At 39.5% G+C, this 18,620-nt stretch overlaps 1 protein-coding gene across 2 annotated transcripts in view; it reads right to left on the bottom strand.

The window, feature by feature from the left end:
* Positions 1-3,142: 3,142 nt before the first annotated feature.
* The window catches only part of LOC138045208 (peroxidasin-like), a 25,496-nt gene continuing 10,018 nt past the window's right edge, over positions 3,143-18,620 (bottom strand). For both annotated transcript variants that reach the window (XM_068891621.1, XM_068891622.1), the window contains 6 exons: positions 13,339-13,990; positions 12,754-12,997; positions 12,150-12,331; positions 10,629-10,924; positions 4,817-5,385; positions 3,143-3,568 (listed from right to left, as the gene is read on the bottom strand). In XM_068891621.1, coding sequence (XP_068747722.1) covers positions 3,561-3,568; positions 4,817-5,385; positions 10,629-10,924; positions 12,150-12,331; positions 12,754-12,997; positions 13,339-13,990 — 1,951 coding nt within the window. In that variant the 3' untranslated portion in view covers positions 3,143-3,560. The remainder of the gene's footprint in view (positions 3,569-4,816; positions 5,386-10,628; positions 10,925-12,149; positions 12,332-12,753; positions 12,998-13,338; positions 13,991-18,620) is intronic.

Raw genomic sequence — 18,620 nt, 5'->3', positions numbered from 1 at the left:
CATCCTTTGTGTGGGTCCCCTGTGATAACAATGATTAGTGAGTCCATAGCTAGATCTGAAAACTCAATCAGCATTACTGCTGGCTCTACCCAATTAATATTGGTCTCTAATTTATTTCCTTTTTAATTATTTTTCAGGCTACCATGGAAATAGCAAGGAATTGGACATTAGCAATTGTGTAACTGAAGAGATCAAAAAAAGTGCGACAGAACAATGAGTCTCAAAGCAATCCCTCTCTTATGGAGTTTTGGCAAGCCATGAATGCGAGGGTGCAAACCCCTGCTTACCTCTGTAACATTTTATGCGTAGACTCGCCGATGCTACCGGCTTTTTCTCAATTCAAGTAACACTTTGTTTAACTTTTGTAGGATCAGATAGTATGCACTCTTATCATGAAGTGGACACAATTAAGGCCCGTCTTTTCATGGTACCGTTGCATGTTTCCCTATACTGTAACTACTGGTAGGACACAATTACCCTAATCAGCAGATAAAAGGAGCCTAGCGGTGTCCTTATTGAGGCAACAAATATTTTTGCTGGTGTTTTAAAAAAGGTTTTTAAGGTTTCATTGATTAAACTATGAATGAAAGCAGGGATCCTCGCACTTAGCGGTACAATTTAAACAATTGTCGCTTTTTTTATAGACACCTGAAAAATCCAGGTGGCTCCAAAAAGCGACAACTGCTTAATTAAATTGTCAGGCTGAGTGCGAGGATCTCTCCTCGAATTCCGTTGGCTTCCATTGATACCAGCCTCGTAGCTGAAGGAACTACCGACGTTAAATAAAGTTACTTTACCTTTACCCCGCACTTCAAATATACATTCATTTCATTTCACTGAGTCATTCATAATTAAACCATGTTTGCCTTTGTGTTCATCTCTCAGCTGCGACCAACAGTGAGATATGGCTGATCTTGGTCAGGCCATTTTCAGTGCAGGGGCGTACACAACACTGACAGTTCACCATTTAATTGGCTGCTTTTGCAAGGTACATCTACATTTTTAAAAAAATGTGTTTGTGCTATCGGACCGTTTAAAGTCAATCAAGAATTGACTGGATTCAGTATGAAACGTCTAGTGATATTCAAAGGGAACCGCCACTAAAACCACAAAAATAACTTTAAACCAAAGACCGTAATGTTTACAATCAGAATTATTCGAAGTTCAGTTTCCAAAGGAAGCGTTCGTATCCGAAATTAATGAATTTCAGAACGATCCGCCATCTTGAATAATTGTGACGTTTGACGGTTGCCCGTTGAAACAATAGGGCATGCAACGTAACAAATCACAATTAGTCAAGATGGCGGACCGAAAAATAAACAATTCTGGTGTAGCTCACATGAGATCCCCTACATTTCAATGTAGCACACGTAAAATCATTCAACTTGACAACAAATTTTTCTTCTGACACGTAATGAAGGTATAACATTATGCTTAAGAGCCAAAGCCTTGACGCCAGGGTCTGTTTGTAAACACAACATTGTAGTCTCCAGCACTGCTCACCTCTGCGTCGTGGCTGGAAGATACTGATAACGTCACGATTTCAATTGATAATATAAAAGGAATCGCTTTTAATTATGGGATACTATTCATTCCTCCTCTGCATCACGATAAAATAAACGTTAAGTTTGATCGCTGTAAAATTTGGCGTGATTTATGGCGTGACATAAACAAGCTTGAGCACGCGACCTTTTTTAGTCACGGACGGACACTGGGCCGAGTGAGCATTTCGCACGCCAGAACAATGATCTCTCCCAGATATTTAATAAAAAAATCGTCTCTAATAAGGAAAAGATACTTTGCAGTATAAATATGGTGGTGTCAAGACAAGTTAAGAAGGAAAGAAGCTAACTTTTCGTTGGTGTCGGTGGCTTTAAAACGTCCTGGCGTGATCAAGTTCCAGTTTTCCGAAAACCCGCATACATAAGGCCCATTTCTGTTCAGGTTATAACTCGCTGACCTGAGTCTGCTTGTCGAATGAAACTTTTAGCTAGGGTGCGTTCCTTTGGGATGATCCGAAAAAGGATCACTGATCCAAGATCACTTGGATCATGGTGCCTCAAAGGAACCAAAAAATCCTTTCCCAGAATGGATTCATCGTTTCCTTCGATGCACTGTTATCCAAGTGATCTTGGATCAACAATGATATTGAATGTAAGGAGAAATATAGACTCGGAAAAATATCCGAGTCCCAGATGGGATGTGAACTCACGACCCTCCGTGATCTAGTCGGATGCTCTAACCACTGAGCTACTGGAGACTCTATGGTGAGCAAGGGTCAATTTGTGGGTCTCGACTGGAACCGCATCGCGCGACTACACAGTCAAGTATTGACTCGCACATTTGATACTCACTAACAGCATCGCGCTGTCACATTAATGCATATCAAGATGCAGCCAACCAACCTCCATCCCATCTGGGACTCGGATATTTTTCCGAGTCTATATTTCTCCTTACATTCAATATCATTGTTGTTGTTTGATCTTGGATCAGTGATTCTTTTTCGGATCATCCCAAACGAAGGCACCCTTAAGGCGCGTTCGATTGACCGTATTCCGGAATAGGAATACATGGAATACAAGTTGGAAATCCTTCGTTTTTGTGGGGATTCACATTCATATTGTCAAACATCTGCTAAAATGCTGTTCTAAACATAGCTTTATTATTGTTGCTGCAAAACGCCATACATAGTGTTTTAAATCATCACTCCACGTATTCTTATTCCGGAATAGGGTCAATCGAACGCACCCTTAGTTTCGGTCAAATATCGGAACTGACGTTAGAGAATTAAGTGAAACTAAATGAAACTGAAAACATCTGGGCCCGATTGTTCAAAAGCCGATTAACGCTAATCCCAGATTGAAAATTAACCAAGAAGTGTACTGATTTCTCTACTCCCAAATGCTGTTCAAAGCTGATGTTCGGCAAAACTTTACATCAGAAGAAGTCAATCTTGAAAAACAAAAATATGCAAAAGAAATTTTCATAAAATCCCTTACATTAATCCTAGATTAAGATGATCGGCTTAAAAAAAACCGGGCCCTGGAGGAAAAACAAAGGGATTTTAATTCATTGAATGGAATTTCAAGCCTTGAAGTTGCCAAAAAAGTAAGAATTATATAAAAACACAAAATCAGCACAATTTTAATAAACTCGTTTTAATAGTTTTACATTCAAGTGACAGCAATCAGTGATTTACATAATTATACTAGCCTTGATAATTTGGTAAAATCCTTAACAAGTGCATTTCTTTTAAATATAGGAAGAAATGTACTCCGAATCAAGTACAGCGTGCATCAGTAGATTAGGCTTCACGCGTGCGAGATACCGACAGTCAGCCAATATAAACTTTCAGAAATAAATCAAACGATACTCGTTGAAAAAAAAAGAAAACAAACTGCTGACTTCGATTTGAGTTTAGTACTCATTGCCAGTATTACCAGTCGAAAACGAAAAGTTAGAAAAAGGTACCCCCTAGCCTTCCATGCAGATGTGGTTTAGGCAGCAACTACAGTTCCAGTTGGGGCGCTATGGTCAACGTGACTATTCGCCTCGTTCGCTTAATTTTCTGAAAAAAAAAACAAAAAATGAATACAATTTAGCCGTACGTTTTTCCGTGCGATTTTAGCGAGGATAAGGTAAATAGAAACAATGACTAAGGTTAACGAATCTATTAAGAAGTCAGATAAGTTAGATCAATCCCATGGTGTGTCGTGTCCTTGCGCAACAGACGTGGAAGGATTATTTTCTTCTTCCCGCTTATTTCTCGTGATTGCCTCTCGCGCTAACGGAAACGAGATGACTGACACAAGTTCCAGTTCCCTAGCCATTATCCTTTCACCTCTTTCTCCATTAATCATAAAAGTTACAATTTCCTCGATTGTGATTGGTTTAAAAAACTCCTATTTTCCACTAATTCACTTGCCAAGCTGTTATCGGGACAGTTTGTTGTCGGACAATTCAATAAGCCAATTACATTTAAAGTTGTAGTTTAAATCAACCAATCAAACCCTTGGTTTCAATCACCATAGAAACACTGTAAAGACTCCTAAATTCTTTCTTTCTCTCTTTCTTTCTTTGTTTCTTTGTTTCTTTGTTTCTTTCTTTCTTTCTTTCTTTTTTCCTTTCTTTCTTTCAGAGCGACATTTAAACAACGTACGCCTCCCTTGTCAGCCTTTAAATGCAAATTTTCCCTTTCTTTCATAACTTGGTTCTTCTTCTTTTCTCGGAAATCGTAATTTTTATGTTAATTAGTAAGAGGACTTCGTGTCGTCCAATTCGGTCTGTAATCTTACTTGTGATAAACAAATTGGACTCCTACGGATTTTGTTATCACTCGAATGATTACAGACCGAATTGGACTCACTCAGTCAGCTTAATACAAACTTGCATTGGTAGCTTGATTATAGAGCCGTGTCTCGCGCAATCGCACGGTCTTTGGTTCGAGTCTCCTTCAAGAATGTTCTTTTTTTTTTTTAGGTTTCTTCCTGCACAACTGCTTAACTATGTTTCAGTAACACAGAGGACACTTTGATCTTGTGAGTCCCCTAAATACTAGACAACGAAAGCCTGAAGTGCGCCCGGAAACGATAACTGACAGAATTATAGGAAGCCATTTTGTTTCTCTCTCTCTGCTCAGAGGTGAGTATCACTTTGTTTACCACCCTTGAGTTAGCCAATCACAACCCGCTAAATGCATCATTTAATTGTGCGAATCCTGTACCCGTTAAATGATAACAGAACAGTGAAGTGAGGAAAAAAGATTGATGAAGGTGAAGATAATGCGGATGATTATAAAAATGAGAATGGATCTTACCCTCTTCTTTGAAGGGACTCAGGTCCACAGTAGCTATATCATCGCAGAGAATTTCATCATTGTCACTCGTATTTCGTGGTTGGAAAGCCTTAGGTTGAATTCTCACAACATCGTCTGCGTTGTCACAGATTACTCGGGACATCGTAACCTTCCTTATGGCGTCCAGTTGATCAATCTTGAATCCTACTACAGGGTCGTTTGTCTCATACCAGAAGCGATCACCAGAGCGGGAATTATTAAACTGCTCAAGAAGAATACAAGTGAAGGTGAAACCAAACTGACTACCAGGAACGGGAGACTCGGAAATCCCGCCGGCAAATATATCGACGTCGACAACTGAATTGTATACACTTGCCAGCCGATTTATTTGTACCTGAGGTATTAAGGTTGGAAGGTTTGGATCATTAAAACTCGTTATATACGGTCCACCACAGGCACGTACAAACTTGACATATCCAGGGATACCATGGTCACGTCCACGCTGGATATTAATCGCAACAAGATCGCCAATGATGCCGTTACCAGGTCCTTCAATGATCAGGTTCTCTCTCACCGCGGCAGTGAAAATTCTATGGAAAAGAAATAATGTGAACGTTTCAAGTTTACTGTTCCCTGCTTCGCAGAAGTTTTCCTTGATTTGCTTCTCTAGCGAGAGAGCAAGGAAACCTCTGTGCGGATTTCCGCCACGTCCTCCAGAATTTTGGACAAGTAATTAATTGAACTCTTAACCGGTTAAAACCCGTTATAACCAGAACGAATTTTAAACGTATGCCTAATGGAAGAAGAGTAGATGTGACTTTGCTTTGACATCACCTAGCGCATGCGCGACAGAACATCGAGGGGATCCGTGTGGAGGCTTCCATTCCTCGCTGGAGATGGAAATCAAGCAAAGTGCAATCACATCGGACAAATTCCAGGGATTTGGAATGCATCATGAAAGGTCCCATGAGAATTTGAGAAGCTAAAATTTCATACATAAGCCTGACCTTGATAGCAAAAAGAATGCGCCACACTTTAAGCGATCACTGCGGAAAAAAACGAACTAAACCGTGATGATGTTTCAAAAGTTTGACCAGTTTTGCATTTCTTTACAAACGTCATATATATCGCCTTTGTTATCCGATACGGATATAGAACACGGTTACAAACATGTATAAAGAGTTACAGTTATGATTTTTAGTGTTGGCATTTATTGCGTTTCTGTCATCGTTTTTCGTAGTCAGCTTTTCTTTTCTGGTTGTGCACTTTACACACATTTTGTATGAGTGCTTTCCACAACTACTTTACAAACGTACTCCACTTGCAACTCTCGAAAACTCAGTTTGAGACGTTATGTAGCTTACGCAAGGACTACGACGCCACAAAACAATCGGCTTATTACTCAACAAAAGAAAAGTCACTGCCCGCCCTGCACGAGCATTTTGGCACATTTCTTTGCTGTCGTTGTCCTGACAACGACGTGAATTGACCAGATTTTGAGGTTGTGTAGAGGACGTGGGAACCCGGATAGATTGGCTGGACTTTCATATACCGGACTAAATTGCGATTAGGCCTTGTTAATAAGGTATTGTTATGTTCGCTTTGTTCTTTTGTTTCATGGACATTAATTATTTCGGATCCGGCATATAAAAGACCAGCTATTATTAAATCTCTTCCCAAACAACAACACCGCCTTCACTAGTTTTAACCCTGGCTCATTTGCAAGCCGAACGACCTGGAATCATCGCGAAATAATTACAACAACGCGATTTTACATTTTTAAATGACGTTCCCACTGCTGTCTTCGTCTTCGTCGATTAAAGATCCCTATTGCTGCAACAATTTTTTTTAAAATTATTTATTTATTCCAACACTTACACTACTTACGCTACTAATATTACACTAACCTTTGCGCTTACAATATACTTGCTAATTATACTACTTATACTTACATTACTTATACATGCACTACTTTACAATACGATAATAAAACAAACGACTTAACGAAATACAGAACGACTTACAATGTGATACTAATGCTACTAAGGACGATACTAATACTACAATACAATTACTTACAAATTAATATAATATAATTAATTAATGATTAGTTGCTTAGAAAGTTGGACCAATTTTTAGTAAAAGAAAGTAGCTTGTTTGTCGTAATCGCAATATATTTTTTTAATTCAACTTTTTCGTAAACAAGGGTTACAAAATCTGTGAACTGGGGTCGTTTTTCATCATATACTCCGTTAGTGTAATAAAAATATTTCTCAATTATGATTAGGTGATTCAGTTAAACAAGACGATGTGTGTCTTAAGACACCAAATATAATTTCGTTTTGCTTCAAAGTAATGTTTCCTCCACATGTAGCATTGTACCAATTTGTAAATTTATTCCCAAACGATTTAGCAATTGAACATTCTACAAATAAATGGAGTGGTGTTTGATCAATGCCATGGGAATAACAACAATCTGGTTGCTGTTTCTTTTTCATCTTGAACAAAATTTTATTAGGAAAGAAAATATTATGAACTATTTTATATTGAAACACAGATAATTTTACTTCATTTGTAACACGAAAAGGAAGTGAGTATATTTTTTGTCTTTCTTGAAAGTTAAAGCCATATTCAATGAGTCTTTTTTCTGCAGTTGGAAGAGGCAAGTGATGGTAATTTAGGAAAGTATTGTAAATAGTTTTGCATGTGAGCTTTTGGATTAAAAGTGGGACATTTTCAGTTGGTGGTGGAAAACATTCTTGCTTTAACATACTTTTCCATTCCTGTGGTATTGCAGATAGAAGGCTGTAATACTGTAGAAAATTACTCTTGACGTTGTCTTTCTGCATAAAAGTTGTTGCAACAGTGAAAATAGCCTAACTAGACCCTCCGTGAGGGTACACTGGGTTGCCTGTGGTACGTGCAGCGTTCCACGCAAATTTTTTCCAGTTTGGGGGGTGGGGGGGGGGAGGGGAGGGTCACCCAGAAGTCATACCAGAAGTTATACCAGAAGCCATACCAGCAGAGGCCCTTTGGCTCACAGGTTCTCACACGTTCGTACGACGAAACAGATCCTTTTTTGAGGTTAAAAACCTGGCTACCGGCCTTTTAATTAATCATTTGTCAGAAAGAAGAAATTCCTGTCCTCTTTAAAAAAAATTGACACGCATTGTTTACGTGTGGTAGTGAAGTAACACAGCGATTTATTCCATAATGTCAAGTAAGCTGTGTTTTGTCTTGCAGGAGATTCAAGTTGTCCTTGCGTAATATGTAGCTCTAACAGTGCACGATATTGTTTTGGTATTGTCTATCATTGTAGTGCCATGGTAGAAGTCTTGGGTAAATATCCTGAGAAGACATGTGGTTACTAGCAAAGTACTGAACCCAGAGAGATTGAAGAAAATAAAGGGAATCGAGAAACATTGGCTTCTGGGCTGACATGTTGATCATGCAACTTCTTTCCACCACAAGTGTAAGCGTGCACTGACAGCATCTGACAGCTTTGTAAACAAAAGTTGAAAGCTGAAGTTGAAACCTGAAGTTATCCCTGTTCGGCGGGGTTAGTAAGAAATATACCACTCAGTAACAGAAGCATAGGACCGAAAATTCTATTTTAATGCTATCAACTGCGAACCAAGCAAGATACAGATTTTGTTAGCTTGCTTTATGCAAAACAAATATTGATGTAAAAGTAAATAAATATGGATACACAATTTTTAAGAAGAGCAGAAGGAAGTTTCAGGACGGTCGATCGAGAATAAAATATTTTGCCATTGGTAACAAAATCTACGGCATGAAAACAACATTAATTTTGAACCACGAATATAAAAAGTTACCAACAGCGAAAAACAGTTTGGGAGATTTTAGTTGTTTTGTTGTAATTGTACAAGTTTGGCTTCACCGAGTAAATCGCACATCGAATTCAGCGGGTGCTCTGATCAAGTTACCGCGTTATTTTACCGCGCCATGTTTACTCGCGAAACAGTGAAGCAACTGTGTCAAATGATGCCAAGCTACCGGGTTTTTGTTTTTGTTAGTTTTCTTTTTCTTTCGATTGTTATAAATTTTGACAAGAAATGTGCGAATTCAACACAAAGATCACAATCGCCCAACTCTCAGACGGTTGACCATTGTTTCTGGAAAATCAAAAAATTACTCTCCAAGGCAAGGTTATTTATCACCAGGTAATTCCATCGTTTTGGTAATAGCAGCTACTTTATTATTCATCAGCGTCACAATCTTTTGCCGATTTTGGGGGTCATTTTGTTGAAACTCAAGCACGCTTCCAACAGACCTGTTTATTTTCGTGACTTATGCGTTACCACAAAAATTCTCCCCGTATCACATTTCCACACATGTATGCAAATTTGCTAAGCTCGAAAATTACACAACATGATAAATTTACAAAAGCTGGAAATTTCACAGAAATATTTTCCACCGAAAAATTAATTTAAACAAGCAACATATTTGCTATAAGAGGCAAGAAACCCTTCCTATTTCAGTTGCGTGCGTGCAAGCGAAACACACAATCACAAAGCATATGCAATTAAATAAATTTCTGACAGTTCACATCAAACCCTTTTCGAAAGAACCTTGACCGTACATAATAAGGCACAAAAGAGACAACAAGCTTTCATTCAAATAATTTTTCCCTGTCACATTTACAATTTTTTTTAACCTTTGCAGAGTTGAGTACAAAATGAATGTTACAAACAGGCAAACTTTAAATAGATGCGACTTCAGTAAACACTGTGAGACACAACAGAGATCACAGATCTACTTGTGGTGTTCGATTCCTTCTCTGTCTTTGTTGAACCCGTAAGTTACCAGAGAAATTTCCATTTGGTTTCAGTGTTGTACGTAACACCACCTTGGCGAAATATTAAAAGTACAGCTCATTTTGATTTCGGCTCGACGCGCGAAAGATTCACGCTGTCGAAGTCCATTACTCGTCGCTTTTTTAAGATTCCAGATCTTTATGTTTCACCGCCTGTCTTCACGTTCCATTCTTGAGCTCCATGTGGGTATATTTTCTTTAAAGATGTACTAAAACGCCATTCGCGTTACAATGACTTCCGACGCCATTACAGGTTTAATAGACCATTTTACAGTTCTAGCTAAGTTACCTGGCCTACGAATGGAAGCGAGGCTGCCGGTGACCCTGTTTTGATACAAACCTCCGTGCTTTTGTTATGTTAATAATTAGAATTACAACAACACAATTTGCATGATAAAAGCAGTCGGGGCTGTATCAATGCAAGGTCACCGGCAGCCTCGCAGCCATTCATAGGCTAGGTCGCAGAGCAAACAACTGTAAAATGGCCTATTGTGCAGAGCAAGCTACGCATTACCCCAGCCCCCTCAAACCTAACAAAATACGCACAGAAAACTCTATGCACAAAGACACCACTTAGCAGGGGATTGACAGGCAAGACTTTTACCGACACGGAAAAAAATACTAAAAAAAATAAAACGGAAATCTACCCATTTTCCGACTGGGTTTGGCAACCCAGTAATAAACCATTGTTCACAGAACGTGACGCTTCACTGTACCTCAATTGACCTCTTTAGTGTGTACGTTTTGTTTTCCCATTTCAGATGATGTTATTCTAGGGAACAGTTTCTCTGAAATGTCGCCTAACGCACGTGCATCTGTAGGCATAACTTATGGAAAAACAAAAGGAAAATTCCCTTCGGAACATCAAGTGGTCTGAAATGGGAAAACAAAACGTACAAGCTTAAGGCTCAATTCATGTGATTGTCCCTCCCTTCCACCTCCTCCGCCACCCCCACCCCTAACAACAACAACAACAAAACAGTTCATATAGCTTACGGGTCAACTGCATGTCCAAGAGCACGAGACAGTCCATTGAAAATCGCGCCGTAAGGGTTAAATCCTTCGACTTTTTCGAACAACGGTGATGGATTGAAAAAATCTTTAACTTGTATCACGGGATCCTGGTCGTTGTTTAATCCTCTAACGTCGAGCTGGAACGTGTCTCGAATTAACGTATGACCCATTCTCAAGGCAGCTGTGGAGAATACATTCGTCATCTCTGGTGATACATGAGGATTGTAGCCTGTAAAGAAAGTTCCATTTCCTTCCAGTGCGACGTTTGCATTCATCCTCTGAAAAAAGAATATACTTCAGTTGGCATTTAAAAGTGCTACTACGATGAAAATAATAAAGTAATTGCCTTGAATGCTCAACCTTGGGGAGAATTTTTTTTTTGTAGCAACAGACTATCTTACAGTCCTGTGCTCAGTTACCAGGCCTTTGAATAAAAGTGAGGCTGGAATTGATCTTGTTTTGATACAAACCTCACTGCTTTAATTATGTAAATAGCAACTCGTTAGGATTACAACATGATTTACTTAAGAAAAGCAATGAGGTTTGTATCAAAGTATGGTCAACTCCAGCCTCGCTTTCATTCAAAGGCCTGATAACTGAGCACAGAATTGTAAAATGGTCTTTTTCAAGACGAAGACTGTTATTTTTTTAATTGACCGCTGACCAGGTACCAGTTTTCGATCAACAGGATCTCTCCTCTAAATTCACGATTATCGTGAATTCTTAATTTACTTTGAATTCACTATTATCATGAGTTTAGGACACTGTGTCCCAGGCGTTGTGGCAGCAGAGAAAACAAGGAAGTAAAAAACATATATTCATGGATTGGACTTGAACCCAGAGTTTCTATTCCGCAGAAACCGCTTCTTTCCGCTTCACCACTGACGTTCAAGATGTTGAACGAGTCTGCACGTCCCGGGAGGAGGGGGAGAGAGTACTTGGGTTAACCTTTTTCTCGGTATGTGCGGCTGGTCTCTCAGAACTCCTGTCCCTTTATAGTCTATTTTACGGCCAATTATAGACCCCATCTTAGTCACGTTTGGGTAAAAGTAATTTTAGCGACCCCAACTTAGTCATTTTCTGGTTATGCATAAACCTCACATAAAGCCTTTTAATCGTAATTTCAAAACGGAATATAATGCGACTAGTAAATATTACATCAACAGCCCTACAGTTCTTTCTTCAAAAACTCCTTTTTACCGCGAATCTTTCCATATTTAAATCCCACTAGCCAGAATTTTCGGAAACCCCAAAATCCCGACATTTTGTGACCCCATTCTAGTACCTTTGTCGGGAACTCTGTTGAAAATGCAACCCCATTATAGTCAATCCAGCCTCAAAAATACAACCCCATCCAGCGGCACATCCCCAAAAATGCTTGAATCCTCAGATAAGCTGGTGTTAAGTACTCCAGCAAAATCTCACTTGATTTTAATTAAGCGTTGGGCGCCTCATTGGTGTGTTATCAGCCAAAATTGTTAAATCATTTATGCAAATACTTACCGTCTCTTTACTGAAGAGAACTTCGAGCCACTCGTTATAGGTGATGTGTTGAATCTCCGCGATCACTATTTTACGCGCCTCTTGGAAGAGCCTTTCGTCATCCCACTTGGGATTCAAGACGTGCAAAGCGAGGGCTATACGGTTATGTTCACGAACCCATATGGTGTGCATCGCCGTTAAAGCTGTCAATCAAATATTAAATGCATTAAATTATCAATGTACCCTTGTCAAGATTGGCGAAAACTATATTTAGCGGTTTTAAAAAGGCGCCGGATCGCTGACAGGGGCCAAAAGCTCACTTTAAAAAGGAGTCGCTGCGCAAGTGTTTCTAGGATTGTTTGGGAGGCCATCTTGGAAAATGCCAACAGAAGTGAAATGCTACGTGACTTTGTGCACAAACAATTTTAGAAACTCGGCCTTAAGTCCCGAAGACGGAAGGACTAGATGGGGACTCGCGCTCCGTGAGTAACCCACCATATACCTGCCCAGAATATGCTTTTTGGGAGCTGCCAAAGGTCTTCGTATAAGCAAGTTGCAAGAAAAAAACACAGAGCACGTCACTGTTGTGGTTGAGTTTGTTTTAATTTAATTTTCCCTCACTGACCTTGGTTTTCATTCACGCGTTCATCACCAGCCCTTAAACAAGGTTCTGTCTCTGGATCCTGTGATCTACAGAAAGCTTCTTCATTCTGGGCTGGAAGGATAGGTTGTGCTCTGGAGCCTGTCCTGATAAACGGGAGTACAAGAAGAAGCCCGAGGTTTGCATTTCGGTCTCGAAGTTCATCCGCTGTCTTTCTGTCTGAGCCATACACTTGAGAACCATCGATAAAATGGGTTATAATGTTTCTCTACCAAACAAAATAGCATACAGACGACAAGTTAGCCGAATAGACTTATTCCTCCATTTTTTTTTCTCATGAAGTTACACACCATCTGAGGAACTGCATTTTCTATCATCTTAAAATCTTAATTCATTAAATTCTTCCTTCATTTCGGCGAATAACTCGCCTTTGTTCTTTTTGCATTGAACAAAGACAGTACGGCAGTAGATAAGAGAACCTCATAACTTTTGATTGTGGGTTTGTGGCCTTTCATCTAAAAATGCACTCCCCTTATATTAGGAAAGAAAAAATAGGTCTTGAGAATAAGTTGGGTGGCAGAGTAATGAGCCATTAAACGCGAAACTGACCTGCTGGCCGTCTGAGGTCCTTGCTGATCTTCTCAATGGAATACACTGAGCAGTTGGGAGTCCTTGGAGCGGAAACTGGGTGAGATCGATATCAATTCCGAGGCAGTCGATTTGGTTGCCACTAGCGACAGGACATGGAGCATTGTTCGTTCCACAGCTTACGCCCTCGGGCAATTCAGCAAGTTCTGTCAAGGTGACGTCATGGTCCAAAAATTGTCCGAAGGTCATCGTGAGATGGGTGAATTCCGGAGCAACATTATTGAGATCACCCTCGCCGGATTCAAATACCGTAAAACTAACCTCCCTCACGTTCGGAAGGGGTGTTCCTATTATTGGAATGCCTAGCCTCTGGATAACTGCAGGTGAAAATTTTCGAGGCGCAAAGTTGTCTCCTTCATAGGCAGTTGGTTGTATTAAACGTGGAAAACGAATCAGTGGTCTGCCGGCCATTCCAAGGGTGATGTTACATAGGTTGTTACAGCTTCCGTCGAAGGTGCGATAAGGACTGCTTAAACAACTCAGCCGTTTCTCCAGGTCATCGCAGCCATTTTCCTTTGAAAGCGTGGCAAGGGTCAGTTCAGCAGCGGCGTTGGATGACAACACTCTTCGCACCTCACTCGTGCTCAGGATGATGAAAATGGCGAGATGAAAACTGCAAATAAATAAAAGACAAACGAAACTCGTTCGTATTTTGGCTAGAAAAGAAAAATCATAATTCAAATGGCGAAAGTGTGTATTTTGGGGTTTAATTTTGCTTTTGGTTTGAGTTTTTTAAACCAGTTCATTTTCTTTTTCAAACCAGTTTAAATTTTTGGTCTAAAAAAGGAATTTTTCTGTTTTTTAGGGGTGTAGTTTGGGCTTGATCTTTTTAGGGGGTTAAAAAAGAACTAGACATTTTTCTTTCCCTTCCACTCACCTACCCCTCCCTGATCTTCTCCATTACCTCCGTCCTACCCCACCCTTCATTCACCTATCTATCTTCACATATCAACTTGTGAAAGACAGAAAAGGGTTTACCTCTGACGAACGGCTAACACTCCAAACATAAGCTTTCAAATTGCTTTACAGTGATCAATTTACCATATCAACTCAGTTCACAACTTTACAAGCTGAACCCCTTTATCGTACGTGTGTGAAAGAATGCTTTAGTCAGTTCCACCAACCATAAGCCAGTTTTCTTAACCCAAAAGCCAAGACAACGGTTGTTTTAAACTAAACACTGCAAATAAGTGATTCCTCCAATATGCAATCTGATTATCACTACAACGCGTGTCAATCCTTTACCTAGAATGCAGTGTATGACACTTGCACACTGCAGACTAACCTTAACTCGCAATAAAAGCTAACCGTTTTAAAATGGGTGCTTAGACTTAAAATACTGCTTCACAGCGCTATTTGAAATGGGTGCTTTATAGACTTAAAACACTGTTTATCAGCGCTATTTGTAGGCAGTCTGCAGATGTAATACACCTCCTGAAATGCTAACTGTTTGAAATAAGTACGTAAACCTAATTGAGAGCTTAACCCTAATCATTAAACTGAGAATTTAACCCTTAACACTAAAAATTACTGCTCACATGCATAAATAGTTATTATTGTCTTAAATAGCATCAGAGACAAAAATCCATCATAATAATCTTAAAATGATTTCCCTAGTTTATTTTATACATACTGCATAAAATTAATTACAGAAAGATATCCAAATATGTTAAAATGGGCTGTGTTCTAAAAAATTTAAACCCGTTTAAAAAAAACTTAAACTGGTTTGAAAACAAATGAACGTTTCAAACCAAAATCGAAATTAAACCACAACATGTTCAGGTGAATCAGTCCTCTCAAGGGTTACTTTCTTGCTTGTTTAATTAATCATATGTTCCTGTCAACTCCGCGTTAACTTACAGAAATTTTTCAACGAAGGACACAAATTTAAAATACAATTAAAATCATGATTGAACGTTTTTTCTCCCTTTATGCGATTGGCTTGTTCCCAGCTTTAACCAAAACCATTACAATTTTTTCAGATTGGTGCATTAAATGCTATATTTTTCATTAATTATTGCGTAGGGTTGAAATCGGACAGTTGGCTAAGGTCGGATACCTGAAATCGGACAGTTACATCAGCCAATCATATTAAGTGAACTCAGCTTAATCCACAAATCAAAGAATTTATCACAATAACCATAGCAACAACCACTTACCCTACCAAACTGGGGACTTTCCAAAATGGACAAATTTGTAACATTAGACGTGAAAAAGGAATGCATTCATTTTGTTTTCTCGGAAATTGTAATGGTTATGATTAATTGGTGACAGGACTTCGTCCAATTTGGTCTCTAATCATACTCGTTATTAAACAAATTGGACTCCCGCTACGCGATCTTGCGATTTTGTCAATCACTCGTATGATTACAGACCAAATTGGACTCCTCTCAGTCCTATTACCATTATGAATTGAAACTAATTAAAGATTGTCGAATCTGATTGGTTATCAACAGTCCTGATTTCTGCATTAATACGACAGTTTGTAACTGGACAATTGTACGCGTCATCAAGCGTGTGCTAGTTGTACTTGAGCTAATTATTATGTAATGGCTACAACTTATTGATAATAAGACTTCGTGTCGTACAGCCTCATGGTTAGTGCGCTCGACTCCGGATCGAGTGGTCCGGGTTCGGGGCCTGGCCGGGACATTGCGTTGTGTTCTTGGGCAAGACACTTTACTCTCACGGTGCCTCTCTCCACCCAGGTGTATAATTGGGTACCGGCGTAATGCTGGGGGTAACCCTGCGATGGACTAGCATCCCATCAAGGGGGGAGTAGAAATACTCCTAGTCGCTTAATGCTACTGAAACCGGAGATAAGCGCCGGCCTGATGGGCCTTCTGGCTCGTGAGCAGTGACTTCGTGTCGTACAACTGGCCGTTTTTATACTAGAGATGTATAATGCGTCTGAGCGACTTTGGGAATTTAATGTAAGACTTATTTTAGCTCGTCGTTTAATTCGTCCCGTATAAAGACGAGCAAGAAACGCATTATACGTCTGGACGAACTAAATCGTTTAGTGCGTCTTTGAAGACGAACTAAACGATTTAACGACGAACTAAAAGAATCATCAAATTTAATTGCCCAAAGTCGCCCATACGGCCAAAAACAAAAACAAAGCAAAAAAAAACCGCCAATGAGGGAGTAATTGCGCTCGAAATTTCACACAGGCCGAGCGCTATTACCATAATTAAGCGTCCATACATCAGTAATTATATGGAGCTTAAGAAAGTTTCGTTGGATCAGGAGGACCTCAATAACTTTCGACCAATCCCAAATCTTGCATTTGTATCAAAAGTTATTGAAAAAATTGTTGCTTGTTAAGTCCATCATTATTTGGCGTCAAATAATCTCTATCCAAAGCTACAAGCGCCCTATCAACAGTCCCACAGCACGGAAACTGCCCTCTTAAGGGTACATAATGATCTTCTCAAAGCCATGGACAACAAAAACGAAGTCATCAATTTTCTCACATCCTAAGTACTATAAATATGCCTTGCAATTATTTTTTAATTTCTTCATTCGCCAATGATGACATGAAGTCGTCGAAACGTCATGTTACTTTGCTTACGTTAATTTTCCTACTTAATTGTTTTTCGAAGTCGTTTTTTATAACATTCCAGTTTTGTTAGACCTTTCTGCCGCATTTGATACCATCGACTATGACATTCTTACTACAAGACTACAAACTCAGTTTAGTTTTACTGGCATAGTACTATAGTGTTTTGAGTCATACAACCGAGATCGCTTTCAGAAGGTAGTGATTAAATGCACGAAGTCACGGCCTCAACCACTCACTTCCGGCGTCCCACAGGGGGTCAGTGTTAGGCCCTTAATGTTCATCCTCTACTTCGCACCTCTGAAGAACGTAATCAAGTCCCTTGGACTTGATCATGATTGCATCATGTCTGCCGACGATTCACAACTCTATATCATTGTGAATCCAGATGGCAGACACAATGCAAGGCCTTGGCTAAACTTGAACGTTGTATTTCTGATATTCAGGTAGTTTTCGTAGTCGACAAACTTCGCTGTAATCCTTCTAAAACTGCGATAGTCAACTTTCATTCTAAGTTTATTAGTCCGCCTTCACTAGCTGGTATTAACATAGGTTATCATGTAGTATCTACCAGTAAGTAAGCGCGAAATTTCAGAGTAGTTTTTGACGACCATCCTACTATGTCCAGCCATATTGATAGTATTTATCGCTCCGTTTCGCTTCCTTTAAGAAACATCGGAAGGGTTAGGAAATATCTGGATCAGGCTAAAACGCAGCGACCCGTAAATTTGCATTTGGTTCTATTGTTAGTGAGTTTTTGTTTCAAATTTGCGTTCAGAAAACTATTTTAATGAAATTTCTCGTCTTATGTGTAATAAACAGTTCACGACATAGAAAGTGCTTTGTACGGGGTTTTATTCACTCGTTATTTGTGTCAAAAACCCTCACTCGCTCGTTCCTCGCTCGCTCGGGTTTTTGACACAAACAACACGTGAATAAAACCCCGTACGCCGCACTTTCTTTGACGTAAACTATATATATGGACTGCCAGCCAAGGGGATAAGCAAACTACAGCGCCTACAGACTTCTCCGGCAACATTAGTTCTGAAATGTTAAGTCCGAGACCATATAACGCCATCATTGGAAAAACTGCACTGGCTCCCTGTTGAACACAGAATAGTATTTAAAGTTCTATGGACGTCCTTTAAAATCACCAATGACTGTGCTCCGGAATATTTAAGCGACTTAGTCAAAGAAACGTATGTTCCAACGCGTTCCTTGCGTTCTGCGACACAAGGTCTCCTAGTTGTTCCCAAATCCTTCGCCTCCGCGTATGGGGACCGAGCTTTCTCAGTCGCCGTGCTCGAGCTTTGGAACAATCTACCAGCAAATATCAGAACTACGAGCGCTTTAGATTTTTTTAAAAGGAAGCTCAAGATTCATCTCTCAGGCCTGGTTTTCACTATCGACACACGCAGAAGCAAAAGGAACACACGCAAGCGGATTTACTTGTAGTTTACTAGTGTCTATTGTTCTATCAAAAGGCTCTAATGAACAACAAACTACTGAGTTTGCGTATGCTTCTGGTGTTTATGCTTGTGTTGCTAGTGAAAACCAAGCTTTACAGGACGCATTTTCTGTAGCATTTCTTTTTAGCATTTGTTAGCATTCGTAGTATTTTTAGCACTATAGCATTTTGTATTTTTATAATATCTTTAACATTGATTGTAATCTAAGGCCA

Source organism: Montipora capricornis, chromosome 4 (assembly GCF_036669925.1).
Source record: "Montipora capricornis isolate CH-2021 chromosome 4, ASM3666992v2, whole genome shotgun sequence".
Lineage (NCBI taxonomy): Eukaryota > Metazoa > Cnidaria > Anthozoa > Scleractinia > Acroporidae > Montipora > Montipora capricornis.
Note: the sequence above shows the minus strand (reverse complement) of the source record. Positions and strands in the feature narration are given on the sequence as shown.